We start from the raw sequence: 14,244 nt of genomic DNA, 5'->3' as shown, positions 1-14,244 counted from the left end.
TTCACAGATACACATTCTGGTGTATATTGAAATAATCTAGAACGAAATGATTACAAGTGAAAACACGTCTCAAAAACCCTGAACATAAACATGATAATTAAAATAGTTTAATGAACAGTGTCAATGAACCAATATAACAAAATATTAAACTATAAATCGTCTTATTATATTAGGAAACTAAATAAGATTGTTTTAGTCAGGAATTTCATATTTGTTCTCGATTTATTTGAAATAACCAGGTATTTAATAACATAATTTTATACAATGTTTAGTTCACCTACCGTCCACCCTCCTCCTGATGTCTCCATATCACAGTATACAAAGATCGACTGGTTCATGAACCGTGGCTGAATCTTGTAGACACCACTGGTTCGGTTTAGTTTTTGTTTATAGATACTGGCACAGTCTTCTGGTAGAGGTGGCTTTTGTTCCGTAGTCTGTGTCACACAAAGAGATTCTTGAACGGATCGGTTTTGTTTGTTATCAACAAGCGATGGAAATGTTCGTTCTGGTGTTGTTGTAGAAAACACATCTGAAAAGTAACGGATAAAAATTTCAATGTGAAAACGGAAAAGAGCTAACATACAGTGCAACAAACATTATCATTATAACATTTAGGTTTAACACTCTAACTTGACAAAAGTTATTTTTAGATATTCTTTAAATCGATATTCAAGTTTTACGTAAACTAAAATACTTCAAGTAAAATATATTACCTTCTAAAGTAGAAATCCTCTCTCTAGCCAGATCTACTAATTCTGTAACGGAGTCCACTATTCCTTTCAGTGTCCCAACAGTATTACAAGCTGTGTGATGATGGACATCAGCCTGGGTCAACTCGAAGAAAGACAAAATACTTAATATCTTCACAGTGTTGTACATTGTTAAATGGTTAATAACACAGAACTGTTTCCTTATAGACTGAAGGTATGGACTTTCTGTCAGTTGTTTTATAGTTGTATTGAACAGGATATCCAAAAACAGTTTTCCTTAAATGACAACAAGCAAGAACCGTTTTAGTAACTGCATCTGATGTTTGTCACATTGAGTCCAAGAAATGTTTATAGTAACGACTTTAAGAGACGATGTTTTGTGGTATAATAAGTATAATTATTCAATATAATTTACAACCAGCTGGTTTTGATAAACGTCTTTCCATCATCAGGGTCAAATTCTACAGTGTTTATTAAGTAAGTAACCAGTTTCAACTGATAATGGGAGAGTTCATTTTTGAGAAACAAGATCTAAATATGGAGGGAAAGGAGGTCCTACATGCTATAATATTTAAGATAACCAGGTCTTGTAACAAGATACGTTGATTGGCCCATTAGATCTGTTTATACATAGTGGTGTGTTTTTTATTGTGCAAATATTTTTCTCTAGTTTATTTCGATGATTGTTGTATATGTCTACTCATAAATAATTATCGTCATAATTCCAGAAGTGACTGGCATGACTAGGTGGTTATGGCGCTTGATTCGTAATGTTGGGTAATGAGTTCGAATCACGGTTACACTAAGTATGCTCTCCCTTCCAACCGTGGGGGTGTCATAAAGTGATGGTCAATCATACTATTTGCTCGTAAAAAAGTAGCCCTAAAGATGGTGGTGAGTGGTGATGACTCGCCACTTTCCTTCTTGTCTTACACTGTTAAATTAAGGACCGCTCGTGCAGGTAGTTCTCGTGAAGCTTTGCACGAAATTAAGTAACAAACAAACAAAGAATTCAAGATGTGTTCAGCAACAGAAGAGGGCGCTATGTTATGTTTTACATGAAAGTATTGTGTTTTTCATACTTCTAGTGTATAAACAATATTATTCAACAACAAAGACAAAACCGATAAGTATAGTGACAGAGGTATTTACCAATTAATGTGTAATAGCATGTACATAGTTTGAACAGTACGTTCCATAGAAACTGTAATTAAAAAACATTCTAGAAACTGAAAGTGAGGGAAAATGAAATCAACTTACAGAAACTAAACACTAACTCGATCCAATGAAAAGCTTCAAGGTTTTGCATGTCTGTGAAAAAGGTAAAAACTAAGATTTTATAAATAAATGGAAGTTTGAAAAAGTAAAGAAAAATTTATAGAAGACGAGACCAACTTGTGTCAAAGTGATTGTCAAGGGTATTTGGTTAAATATATAAACCTGTTTACAAACCATTACAGTCAGTACATAGTGAAACCATGGTTGTTAATAAATAAAGTTTTTATGAAACGTTCAGTTCTGTTTACAAACCATTACAGTCTGTACATAGTGAAACCATGGTTGTTAATAAATAAAGTTTTTATGAAACGTTCAGTTCTGTTTACAAACCATTACAGTCTGTACATAGTGAAACCATGGTTGTTAATAAATAAAGTTTTTATGAAACGTTCAGTTCTGTTTACAAACCATTACAGTCTGTACATAGTGAAACCATGGTTGTTAATAAATAAAGTTTTTATAAAACGTTCAGTTCTGTTTACAAACCATTACAGTCTGTACATAGTGAAACCATGGTTGTTAATAAATAAAGTTTTTATGAAACGTTCAGTTCTGTTTACAAACCATTACAGTCTGTACATGGTGAAACCATGGTTGTTAATAAATAAAGTTTTTATAAAACGTTCAGTTCTGTTTACATACCATTACAGTCTGTACATGGTGAAACCATGATTGTTAATAAATAAAGTTTTTATAAAACGTTCAGTTCTGTTTACATACCATTACAGTCTGTACATGGTGAAACCATGATTGTTAATAAATAGAGTTTTTATAAAACGTTAAGTTCTGTTTACATACCATTACAGTCTGTACATGGTGAAACCATGGTTGTTAATAAATAAAGTTTTTATAAAACGTTCAGTTCTGTTTACATACCATTACAGTCTGTACATGGTGAAACCATGATTGTTAATAAATAAAGTTTTTATAAAACGTTAAGTTCTGTTTACATACCATTACAGTCTGTACATAGTGAAACCATGATTGTTAATAAATAAAGTTTTTATAAAATGTTAAGTTCTGTTTACATACCATTACAGTCTGTACATAGTGAAACCATGATTGTTAATAAATAAAGTTTTTATAAAACGTTAAGTTCTGTTTACATACCATTACAGTCTGTACATAGTGAAACCATGATTGTTAATAAATAAAGTTTTTATAAAACGTTAAGTTCTGTTTACATACCATTACAATCTGTACATAGTGAAACCATGGTTGTTAATAAATAATGTTTTTATGAAACGCTCTGCATGTACTGAATTCAATATTGAAAACATTATGTCTTTCTTTTCACTATTAACACATTTATACATCTGACATGTATAGTTATATTAAAAAATAGATTTTAATAGTTTCTCTTTAATAAAATCTAAACATGGACTTCTGTTCAGGTTATACCTGGACAACGTTAGCTAATAATAACTACTATAAAAATGTATACATTTGGTGTGTTGTTTTGTACGTAATTCATACACTGTCAATGAATGTGAATTTATATATTTGCGTGTTAATTGTTTTGATTTGTGTTTCTGATGTTCATGTTATTATGTTAAATATAAATCTACAGAAAGAGTTATCTGTGTTCTGCGCACCACGGGTATAGAAACACGGATTCTAACCGTATAAGTCCTCAGACCTACCACCGTGCCAGTGGGGGATTTCCTTTCTGAAACTAACTTTACTTTGTTTTAGCAAATGTTTTAAACGTTGGCTCTTTCTACATATATATATATATATATATATTTGTTGTAGATACGGAACCAGTAGATTCAGAACAAATAAACCACTTACATTGTCTTAAAAACTGATGGTTACAACAATGCAGGACACAAACTTAGCGTATCAAATTTCAGTATCCTTTGTGAGGTCAGTACTGATCCGGAGTTACTGATTAGAGACACCTTCCACATCAAACAACTTTCACCAACATAGAGTTCTCGTTTAGGCCCAGCATGGCCAGGTGGGTTAAGGCACTCGACTCGTAATCTGAGAGTCGCGGGTTCGAATCCCCGTCGCACCAAACATGCTCGCTCTTTCAGCCGTGGAGAGTTATAATGTGATGGTCGATTCCACTATTCGTTGGTAAAAGAGTAGCCCAAGTGTTGGCGTTGGGCGGTGATGACTTAGTAGCTGCCTTCCCTCTAGTCTTACACTACTAAATTGGGGACGGCTAATGCAGATAACCCTTGAGTAGCTTTGCGCGAAATTCAAACAAAAACAAAACAGGTATAGTTTAAAGTGTATATAATTTGATATGTACTTTTTTTTTTTCTTATTAGCCCTTTACTTTGGGTATCATTTAGTTTCAGTTGTATTATCACTAATGAAGCAATGCGTTTTAGTTATTTACTGATGGACGTTCTCTATATTTTGTTTAAGACACCGAAGATGGCATTTGTAGAAATCTGAAACGTTTATCTGCGTCCCTTCTGATATGAAACATACTGTTCTTCACTTTCCTTCGACCTTTATCTTAACTTTTAAACTTCAAAATAGTACGAATAAAATAATCAGTATGCATATATTAGTAGTGCCATCTCGTGGTTTATATCGAACTACAATTTAAGCCTTTTCTAATCGTTCATTCAACTATTGTATTCGTGCAACAGATAACAAAAACTTCACTGAAAGGTTTCAATAAAGAATAATTACTGTTATATTTACACAAGTCTTCAGATGAAAATAACAACTAGTTTCATTTTATACATAACGTACGTGTTGGGGATGTTGATTTATTGTGATTAGTGCATAGTACTAGAACGTCATTGATTGATTAGCTGGTTATAAGATATTGCTCACAAACACACAGATAACTGTCACAACATTTTAAAACAAAGTTACACTTGACACTAATGTATTCCGCACTATTCCACTTTTGAGTTGTCTGGTCATAAGAAAAGTAAAAAATGACGACTCACGAAAATACAATAAATTCATCATTCGCTCAAAGAATAGAAAAATGTTATTTGAAGAGAAGTATATAAAAATAACAAGAAGCGAAAGTTAACAAATGAATTAACAAGTGTCTAAATTTAGACCACTATAGCGTTTGACGCCCAGGCCAAATGGCCCTCCTTGTCTCCCCTCTGACTGGTACCGCTCATTTTCAAACAAGACTTGAAGCTATTACGTTTGATGTGCTGTTGAAGTACTGATGTGGCTTTAGTTATTTTGTTTTATTCAGAACATATTCGTGGTATAATAAACAACTTTAACACTGACTGTTAAATGCATTCTAACTTCAAATATCTAGCTAGAAATCCAAACTACGTTAACTACCTCTGTGTAAGGACGCGTTGTGTACGTGTTTAACATCTCTACATAACAATCCGCAACATTAAAATATATTACTATAATTAATTAACTTTCATGATATCATTAACGATTGAAATAATTAAGCTTAAAGATCACGTTAATGGATTCATCAAAGCTGTAATCTCATAAAACCATAATTGGAGAGAAGAAAGAGTTGAAGTGGGATGAAGAAACATTTACCAAGAATGCTGTTTCTTTACGGTAACATAAGTTAAAATAAACGATTAGTTATATCGAAATAAGATGTTATGACGTCATTAAAATGAAGAAGTCTGTGATATATATATAATTTTCTAACGTTCTGATATACTAGTAAGTCAGTGACAAGAACCAGAATCCTAGTTATCACGTGATATGTTAAATTCTTAATCAGTGTTGATAAAACCACAATTATATAGAAAACCTGTCGTGTGACATAATTAACTTAGCTACAAGTATTAACATATACGTTATTAATTCTAATTTATAAACTTTCTATCGCAATGAACTATTTTATTATCACCTTATATAAACAAACTAATCATTGAACGTAATTATTATGATGACTTAAGTAAAGGCCCTTTGGTTAGAGAATGATCGTTTTGAACGAAAATTAATCATCTTAGGTTTCTGTGTTGTTTATGTTTATTTTGAAAACAAACCTATTGGCAATATATCCTCAAATGTAACTGAATTTTCAAGATAGTTTATATTAATTAGAATATCCCTCGTTACAACACAAAGAGTCATTGACTTAACACAAACTATATGGAGTCTTTTTAATTTTCTCTAACGCTAGACAAAAACTAAGATTTCTTCCTTGGATATTACGAAAAAGTTTTAAAAAAAATAATTCTCGATAAAAATCCTGAATGATGTGTTGTAAAAACAATAAAATATTGTATACATACACCAAAAGATGCAATTTGTATTGTCAATGTTACCACTAGGCGAAACCAGATGAGAATTATTGTCTGTCAAGACTTTTTAAAGGAGTCATTTCAATTATTTAGTTGAAAAAAAAGAAAAATAAGAAACAAAACTTCTTGTAATTTAAATCGTATAAAAATTTTCAGAAGATTAATTCAAGTTTTCTTTTCTTTTAAAATCGTTTGTATAATCATAAGTCACCGTATCGTTCAATAAGGAAATTATTGTACTTATAAATGTAGTTATGGTGCTATTCATAAGTAAGATGCATATTCATAAATATATTTTAATAAATTTAAATAATTTATCTAGAAGACAGTTTAAGTCACTAGTAGGTTTTCCTTTACTTAATGCTGTTTATTATCATTAAGCCTTTTACAGAACTCCATCTGAAGAAATTTTCTATTGGTTACACAAACAATATAGAAATGGAACTTAATATTAGAAAATTCACGTCTAAATAAGATATTTGTGGAATATAGACATTTTATTGCTAAATGTTTATTAATACAATTCATTTCTTCCGTGAATAATCTAATCACTTTTATTTACGAACTGTTTAAATCTTATGCAACACTTTGGTTTCTACTGAACATCTAAGAGCAGTAAGAACTTACCAAAATTTCATTTTATATTTTCATATATTTGTTTGAAAAGTTTGTTTCAATTAACAGATGTAGAAGTTTAATAAAGAATTACAAACTCTGAGTTTCTCATCATCAAGATTGGTTTACATTAAAATATATTACTACGCCTTAATAACATCTACATATTTATCTTCTCTGTCGTGAACTACAAATTTCCATAATATATTCCTAATTTATTTATTATTTATTCGCCGATGATAAAATTCATAGGTCTTATTTTCTCGCTTGTCTTTAGTGTGTTGTATTTATTTCTCCACTTATACCAATTTATTCCAATATTGTCTATTTTATCTCCTGTGTAATACAAACCGTTTAAGTTCGCAGTGTGACAATCATTGTACCACCATCCACCTTTGTGTGCTTGAGCACAACTATCGTTGTTTTTATCGTTGTCTTTATCCTTAGTACTGAACATCATGTTATTGTGGTGAGCGAGAGAATTTCCTAAAATAATATCGGAATAATTAATAAATAATATATAAAAAACTAATATACGATGTTATATACTGGAATAAAGTTTAAACTCACCCGCGTCACCCTTGTACGTTTTGTAACTCATTTTATAGAGTTCTCTTTCACTTCGTACCAAGAACTCGTCATACTCTGCATATCTTCGACTTCCTTCAAAGTCTTCCAGATCAACACGGAGCACCATACTGTCCTGATTGGTCAACGAAAAGATAACGTCATTTCCTGTAAAAGAAGCTGTATGTAATAAATAAATAGTTTATAAGACAGTAAATAATTAATTATATCAAAAAATACCAAATAATATGAAAAGAAATAAGTAGTTGATCACTGTTACATAAATATATAAAGTTTTACCTAACCAAAACTCCTGGGTTAAATTTCCAAAACCATTTTTGTATTCTACCCACGATCTGTAAAAATTTTCAACTGGTTTTCCAAAATCTCCTCTTCTTTGGATTAACTAGAAATAAAAAAATAATAAAAAGAAACACATAACACGTTATTTGAAAAGTTCCGAACAGGTACATGAAAACTGTAAGTAAATATTTCTGAAAGATTTGTTCTTAGTGACTGGAACATACAGCAACTGTCTCGAACAAAACGTTTTTCAAGTAACAGACAGACACAGGCAGTCGATCTAAATATATGCGTGAAACATGATTTTATAATAAAAGATAAAATTATCAAACATCAAGAAACTTGAAATAAACAATAACTTGAACAGAGGTAACGTGTGGTTAAACACTTTCACAGATACACATTCTGGTGTACATTGAAATAATCTAGAACGAAATGATTACAAGTGAAACCACGTCTCAAAAACCCTGAACATAAACATGATAATTAAAACAGTTTAATGAACAGTGTCAATGAACCAATATAACAAAATTTTAAACTATAAATCGTCTTATTATATTAGGAAACTAAATAAGATTGTTTTAGTCAGGAATTTCATATTTGTTCTCGATTTATTTGAAATAACCAGGTATTTAATAACATAATTTTATACAAAGTTTAGTTCATCTACCGTCCACCTTCCTCCTGATGTCTCCATATCACAGTATACAAAGATCGACTGGTTCATGAACCGTGGCTGAATCTTGTAGACACCACTGGTTCGGTTTAGTTTTTGTTTATAGATACTGGCACAGTCTTCTGGTAGAGGTGGCTTTTGTTCCGTAGTCTGTGTCACACAAAGAGATTCTTGAACGGATCGGTTTTGTTTGTCATTAACAAGCGATGGAAATGTTCGTTCTGGTGTTGTTGTAGAAAACACATCTGAAAAGTAACGGATAAAAATTTCAATGTGAAAACGGAAAAGAGCTAACATACAGTGCAACAAACATTATCATTATAACATTTAGGTTTAACACTCTAACTTGACAAAAGTTATTTTTAGATATTTATTAAATCGATGTTCAAGTTTTCCGTAAACTAAAATACTTCAAGTAAAATATATTACCTTCTAAAGTAGAAATCCTCTCTCTAGCCAGATCTACTAATTCTGTAACGAAGTCCACTATTCATTTCAGTGGCCCAACAGTATTACAAGTTGTGTGATGATGGACATCAGATTGGGTCAACACGAAGAAAGACAAAATACTTAATATCTTCACAGTGTTGTACATTGTTAAATGGTTAATAACACAGAACTGTTTTCTTATACACTGAAGATGTAAATCTTCTATCAATGGTTTTATAGTTGTATTAAACAGGATATCCGAAAAGGGTTTTCCTTAAATCACTAAGAGCTAGAACTGTGTTAGTAACTGTGTCTGATGTTTTTTCACACTTAGTCCAAGAAATATTTATAGTTTTCTATCCACTTCTTTTTATGAACACTGGAGTTATTATTACCGTAAGAGTTGTTGTCTATATTTAATAATTTTGACATTAGTGATGCTATAGAACCTGATATAAACCTAATACACACACTGTAAAATAGGAGAAAAAAATATATGATAAGTAATTTTGTATTTGTTTTTCCGTTTAGCTTAATTGGTCTTGTTAGTGAGTTTAATCTGTGGAATCGAACCCCGGGTTTTAGTTAAAAATCCATAACTCACTAAGAACCCAGATCCCACTAGACGACTTCAACTTTATATGGATTTAACTGATCTCCTTCGTCAAGTGATTACAAGATCTACTTTAAACATTAAAATGATAAGAAAACCTGACAGGAAACAGAAGGATGTACTTACTCGTTCCGCCTTCAATTACAACAATACGTATAAATAGAAAAAGTGTTTTTTAAGAACGAATGTCTTAGAGAAGTCCTGCGCACCTTAAAACACTCTCTATAAACATACGTGTACACAGTGTTCAGTCACATACATAGGCGAATCGAGTCTTCCGAAACACGACCTTATCAAAGAACAGATTCGTGCCACTGGAAATCTGATATATATTCCGTAAAGTAAGTTACAAACATCTAAATAGATATAGTGACTAGATTTACTGAACTGTTGTATGTAAAATTACTGTTTTCGAATTAACTATAATTACAATTTAGATTTTTATTTGATACACCGGTGTAAAGATACGTAACGATTATCTACCCTACCCTTCCATAATAATTAACTGATACATAAGTTGGAAGGCAGCTGATAAACAACACACACCGCCTGTTCTTAGGCTACTCTAATCTATAGGTTGAATGGTGAGATTTGACACACTACTCTTATAACACACCTTCGGCCATAAGGTATGGAACTCATTTTTAAATCACCTCTACAATAGGAATTATTTACTTATTATTTATTTATTTGTCATATTCGAAATAATATTTTAATAACATACTAACACAGAATGAAATAAGATGTGAAAATAGTAACATCACCACCACAGTTTATTTAAACACATGTCCAGTTTTCATAACACCACATATGACGTGATTTCATTCATTCCTACAGAAGGTCAGCGGTTTTGAAACCTATATTTGTTCTTTCTCTTATATATTCATATTTCTAGTATGTATATATTAGAGAAAATTAATTCTGATAAAGTTAAGTAAACAAAGTCAAAGGGATGGACTGCGTTAAAACGTTATAAACAGCAAATCCAAACCTCTGACTAATTATATTAGTTTGTTATAACCAAAAAACAAGTTTAAACAAAACAAAAATTTAAAATAATAAACAAAAAACTAATTAAAATCATCCCAGGGTACTAGCTATAATGTGGAATATAGAATATACCTCTGGTTTCGTATATTATTGCAGAAGTAGGGCCCACATTGTAATGGGGATGCACCGTCTCTCAGTCTTAACCTCCATTAAAGAAACTTCAAATACAATTATTGAACTATTCTGTAACAAATATAAGAATGTACTATATAATTATAAATAAATAAAAATTAGAGACATTTTACTAAAAATTCCCAATAACTATTTTCAGTTATGAATAAAGTCATTTAAGAACTTAGCACTACTTTATGCGGATGTACACCTTGCTGTATATAAAGGCTTGTTTAGAGCATAATAGTCACAGTAGACTTAATAAATGGGTGATGGTTGGGTGCAATAGCAGTTTATTTAGATAACTGGTCTGTACTCTTCACACTAGTATAATTCGTTTAATGTGCTACCAGTTAGTGCCTTTCTACCATTATAAGGACTGGAATGCTAACTTCAAGAGATACGTTTTGAACTTAACCCCAGATGGCAGAACCTTATTTTTCTTATTCTTATTTTTCAGTTAGTTTGTTTTTCTTCTTTACTTTGAAGAGCAGCCACCTTCCCACAACTGTCTGCAGTCAGTGAAGGGTGATATACATGAGAGATGTTGTGAGTTTGACCACCCACTTTTCGCTCTCTAATTTCTATATCTATTGCTACTCAGTTGGATGACACTGATGTCTTATGTAAATATCATTGCCATGTCACAAACATGACGTATGAATGACTTGTCTAATTATACAAATCATGTAATTAAAAGCATGTTATTTGAATTTATAAACATTCATTTCATAGAATGAAATCTCTACAACTTTAAATGTCAACTATTTCATTTTTCTTGCTTTATTAATGGAAGTTGATCCGTGAAAAAACCAGAAAATATAGTCAAGCATCTTACAAAAAATAGGTGGGAAGATAGAGCACCATTGACTGGACCGAATGAGCAGGTTGGGGTGGAAGAGTAGGGACCACCTACATTTGGTTCAATAGTCTAAGAAGTACACCTGAAAAATTAACTGGACAATAGTAAACATAAAGGAACAGATGAGTCCAATCAAGGCTAAAAGAACTGTGGGCCAAAACCAGAAAAACTGCAATTGATGCATTAAAGAGGGGCGTATTTAGATGAAGAACTACATAATGATCAACAGCAGGGTGTAAAAATAACATCTGGGATGAACACGATTCAGATCGGAAAGATGATTGACGAAAAGAGAGAAAGCACACATGACATGCCATGAAAAGAATTCATTGTATGTAAGCATAAGAAAGAACACCCAACCGTTGTTGGCAGTGAATTACTTGTATTGTTTTCGTCGTTAGAAAGTCCCTTTTGTGAGTGTCAGCTTGTACTGTTTACTTCTTTAGAAATTCCTTGTTGGGAGTGTCAGCTTGTATTGCTTAAATCTTAATATTGTTCTTGTTGGGAATGTCAGCTTGTATTATTTACGTCTTTAGAGATGGCCCGACATGGCCAAGCGTGTTAAGGCGTGCGACTCGTAATCTGAGGGTCGAGGGTTCGCATCCTCGCCGCGCCAAACATGCTCGCCCTTTCAGCCGTGGGGGCGTTATAATGTTACGATCAATCCCTCTATTCGTTGATAAAAGAGTAGCCCAAGGTGTGTGGTGATGACTAGCTGCCTTCCCTCTAGTCTTACACTGCTAAATTGGGGACGGCTAGCACAGATAGCCCTCGAGTTGCTTTGTGCGAAATTCAAACACAAACAAAACAAACGTCTTTAGAACGTTCTTTTTGTGAGTGTAAGCTTGTAATATTTATGTCTTTAAAAAGTCCTTGTTAAGAATGTCAGCTTGTATTGTTTACGTCTTTAAAATATCCTTGTTGGATGTGTCGGCTTCTATTGTTTATGTCGTAAGAACGTCCTTTTTGGGAGTGTCAGCTTGTATTGTTTACATCTTTAGAATGTCCTTGTTAAGAGTGTCAGCTTGTATTGTTTACGTCTTAAGAATATCCTTTTTGTGAGTGTCAGCTTGTAATATTTACGTCTTAAGAATGTCCTTATTGGGAGTGTCAGCTTGTATTGTTTATGTCTTTAGAATGTCCTTGTTAAGAGTGTCAGCTTCTATTGTTTATGTCGTAAGAATATCCTTTTTGGGAGTGTCAGCTTGTATTGTTTACGTCTTTAGAATGTCCTTGTCGGGAGTGTCCGCTTGTGTTGTTTACGTCTTTAGAAAGTCCTTGTTGGCAGTTTTAGCTTGTATTGTTTACGTATTTAGAATGTCCTTATTGGGAGTGTCAGCTTGTATTGTTTATGTCTTTAGAATGTCCTTGTTGGGAGTGTCAGCTTCTATTGTTTACGTCTTTAGAATGTCCTTTTTGGGAGTGTCAGCTTGTATTATTTACGTCTTTGGAATGTCCTTTTTGGGAGTGTCAGCTTGTATTATTTACGTCTTTGGAATGTCCTTGTAGGGTGTGTCAGCTTGTATTGTTTAAGTCTTTATAATATCCTTGTTGGGTGTATCAGCTTGTATTGTTTTCGTCGCTAGAACGTTCTCTTTGTGAGTGTAAGCTTGTAATATTTATGTCTTTAAAAAGTCCTTGTTAAGAATGTCAGCTTGTATTGTTTACGTCTTTAAAATATCCTTGTTGGATGTGTCGGCTTGTATTGTTTTCGTCGTTAGAACGTCCTTTTTGTGAGTGACATCTTGTAATCTTTACGTCTTTAGAAAGTCCTTTTTGTGAGTGTCATCTTGTAATCTTTACGTATTTAGAATGTCCTTGTTGGGAGTGTCGGCTTAAATTGTTTACGTCTTTAGAATGTCCATGTTGGGAGTGTCAGCTTGTATTGTTTTAGTCGTTAGAACGATCTTTTTGTGAGTGTCAGTTTGTAATATTTACGTCTTTAGAAAGTCCTTATTGGTAGTTTCAGTTTGTATTGTTTACGCATCTAAAATTTCGTTGTTGGGAGTGTCGGCTTGTATTATTTACGTCTTTAGAATGTCCTTGTTCGGAGTGTCAGCTTGTATTGTTTACGTCTTTAGAATGTCCTTGTTGGGAGTGTCAGCTTGTATTGTTTACGTCTTTAGAATGTCCTTGTTGGGAGTGTCAGCTTGTATTGTTCATTTTTGTTTGATTTTAATCCTAGTTGGATTAATATATGGCATCGTGTTAAAACTGAAATTTTAAAATATAATGTTTTTTGTAATGTTGGTAAGTTGATTTTACTTTCCACTATCTTAAGATCATATACATATACATATATATGGTTTTGGTCTATACTTTATTTGCTATACGACGTAAATAGAATGTTGTGGTATACACACTATAATATAAGTACTTTACTACACTTGCCAACAAATGACCTCACATACCTGATAATGTGTGTGCCATCGTGATAATATAGAAACACCAATCGTTGTAACTTGTATTCTATGCATGAGCGTTTCTGTTGCTACAGCTCTTTAAATGTCTTTTTTTAAGAAAAAAGAAAGAATAATTTTACAGATTTTAAATTCAACCAACCTGTGCATATAATTTTTAATGATATTTATCTGATTGGGTTGTTATCTAGAGAACGTGTATATATATGTATATATATATATATATAAAGGGTTGAGAGTTCAGGAACTCTCCTCTACTGTCATCTCATGACTACACTCTTGCTATATTATTTAAGAAATTTCCATACCACCTCTTTTCTGAGCCAATATATATGAAATGATCTTCAAAAAATTATTTAATTACTTTTACTGTTTTATGTTTTCTGAATG

General features: G+C 32.2%; 1 protein-coding gene across 5 annotated transcripts in view; it reads right to left on the bottom strand.

Moving 5' to 3' along the window:
- Positions 1-14,244, bottom strand: part of LOC143236883 (techylectin-5B-like) — a 263,403-nt gene that overhangs the window by 237,552 nt on the left and 11,607 nt on the right. For 2 of the 5 annotated variants that reach the window (XM_076475534.1, XM_076475536.1), the window contains exons 2-8: positions 8,799-8,855; positions 8,364-8,614; positions 7,691-7,796; positions 7,394-7,558; positions 7,175-7,309; positions 717-989; positions 282-532 (exon numbers count right to left, since the gene is read on the bottom strand). In XM_076475534.1, the coding sequence (XP_076331649.1) occupies positions 282-532; positions 717-989; positions 7,175-7,309; positions 7,394-7,558; positions 7,691-7,796; positions 8,364-8,614; positions 8,799-8,855 (1,238 nt within the window). The remainder of the gene's footprint in view (positions 1-281; positions 533-716; positions 990-7,174; positions 7,310-7,393; positions 7,559-7,690; positions 7,797-8,363; positions 8,615-8,798; positions 8,856-14,244) is intronic. The other 3 variants (XM_076475537.1, XM_076475538.1, XM_076475535.1) reach the window with 2 other exon arrangements.

Source organism: Tachypleus tridentatus, chromosome 13, assembly GCF_004210375.1.
Source record: "Tachypleus tridentatus isolate NWPU-2018 chromosome 13, ASM421037v1, whole genome shotgun sequence".
NCBI classification, from domain to species: Eukaryota; Metazoa; Arthropoda; class Merostomata; order Xiphosura; family Limulidae; genus Tachypleus; species Tachypleus tridentatus.
The sequence above is the reverse complement of the archived record's forward strand: the minus strand, read 5'-3'. Positions and strand labels throughout refer to the sequence as shown.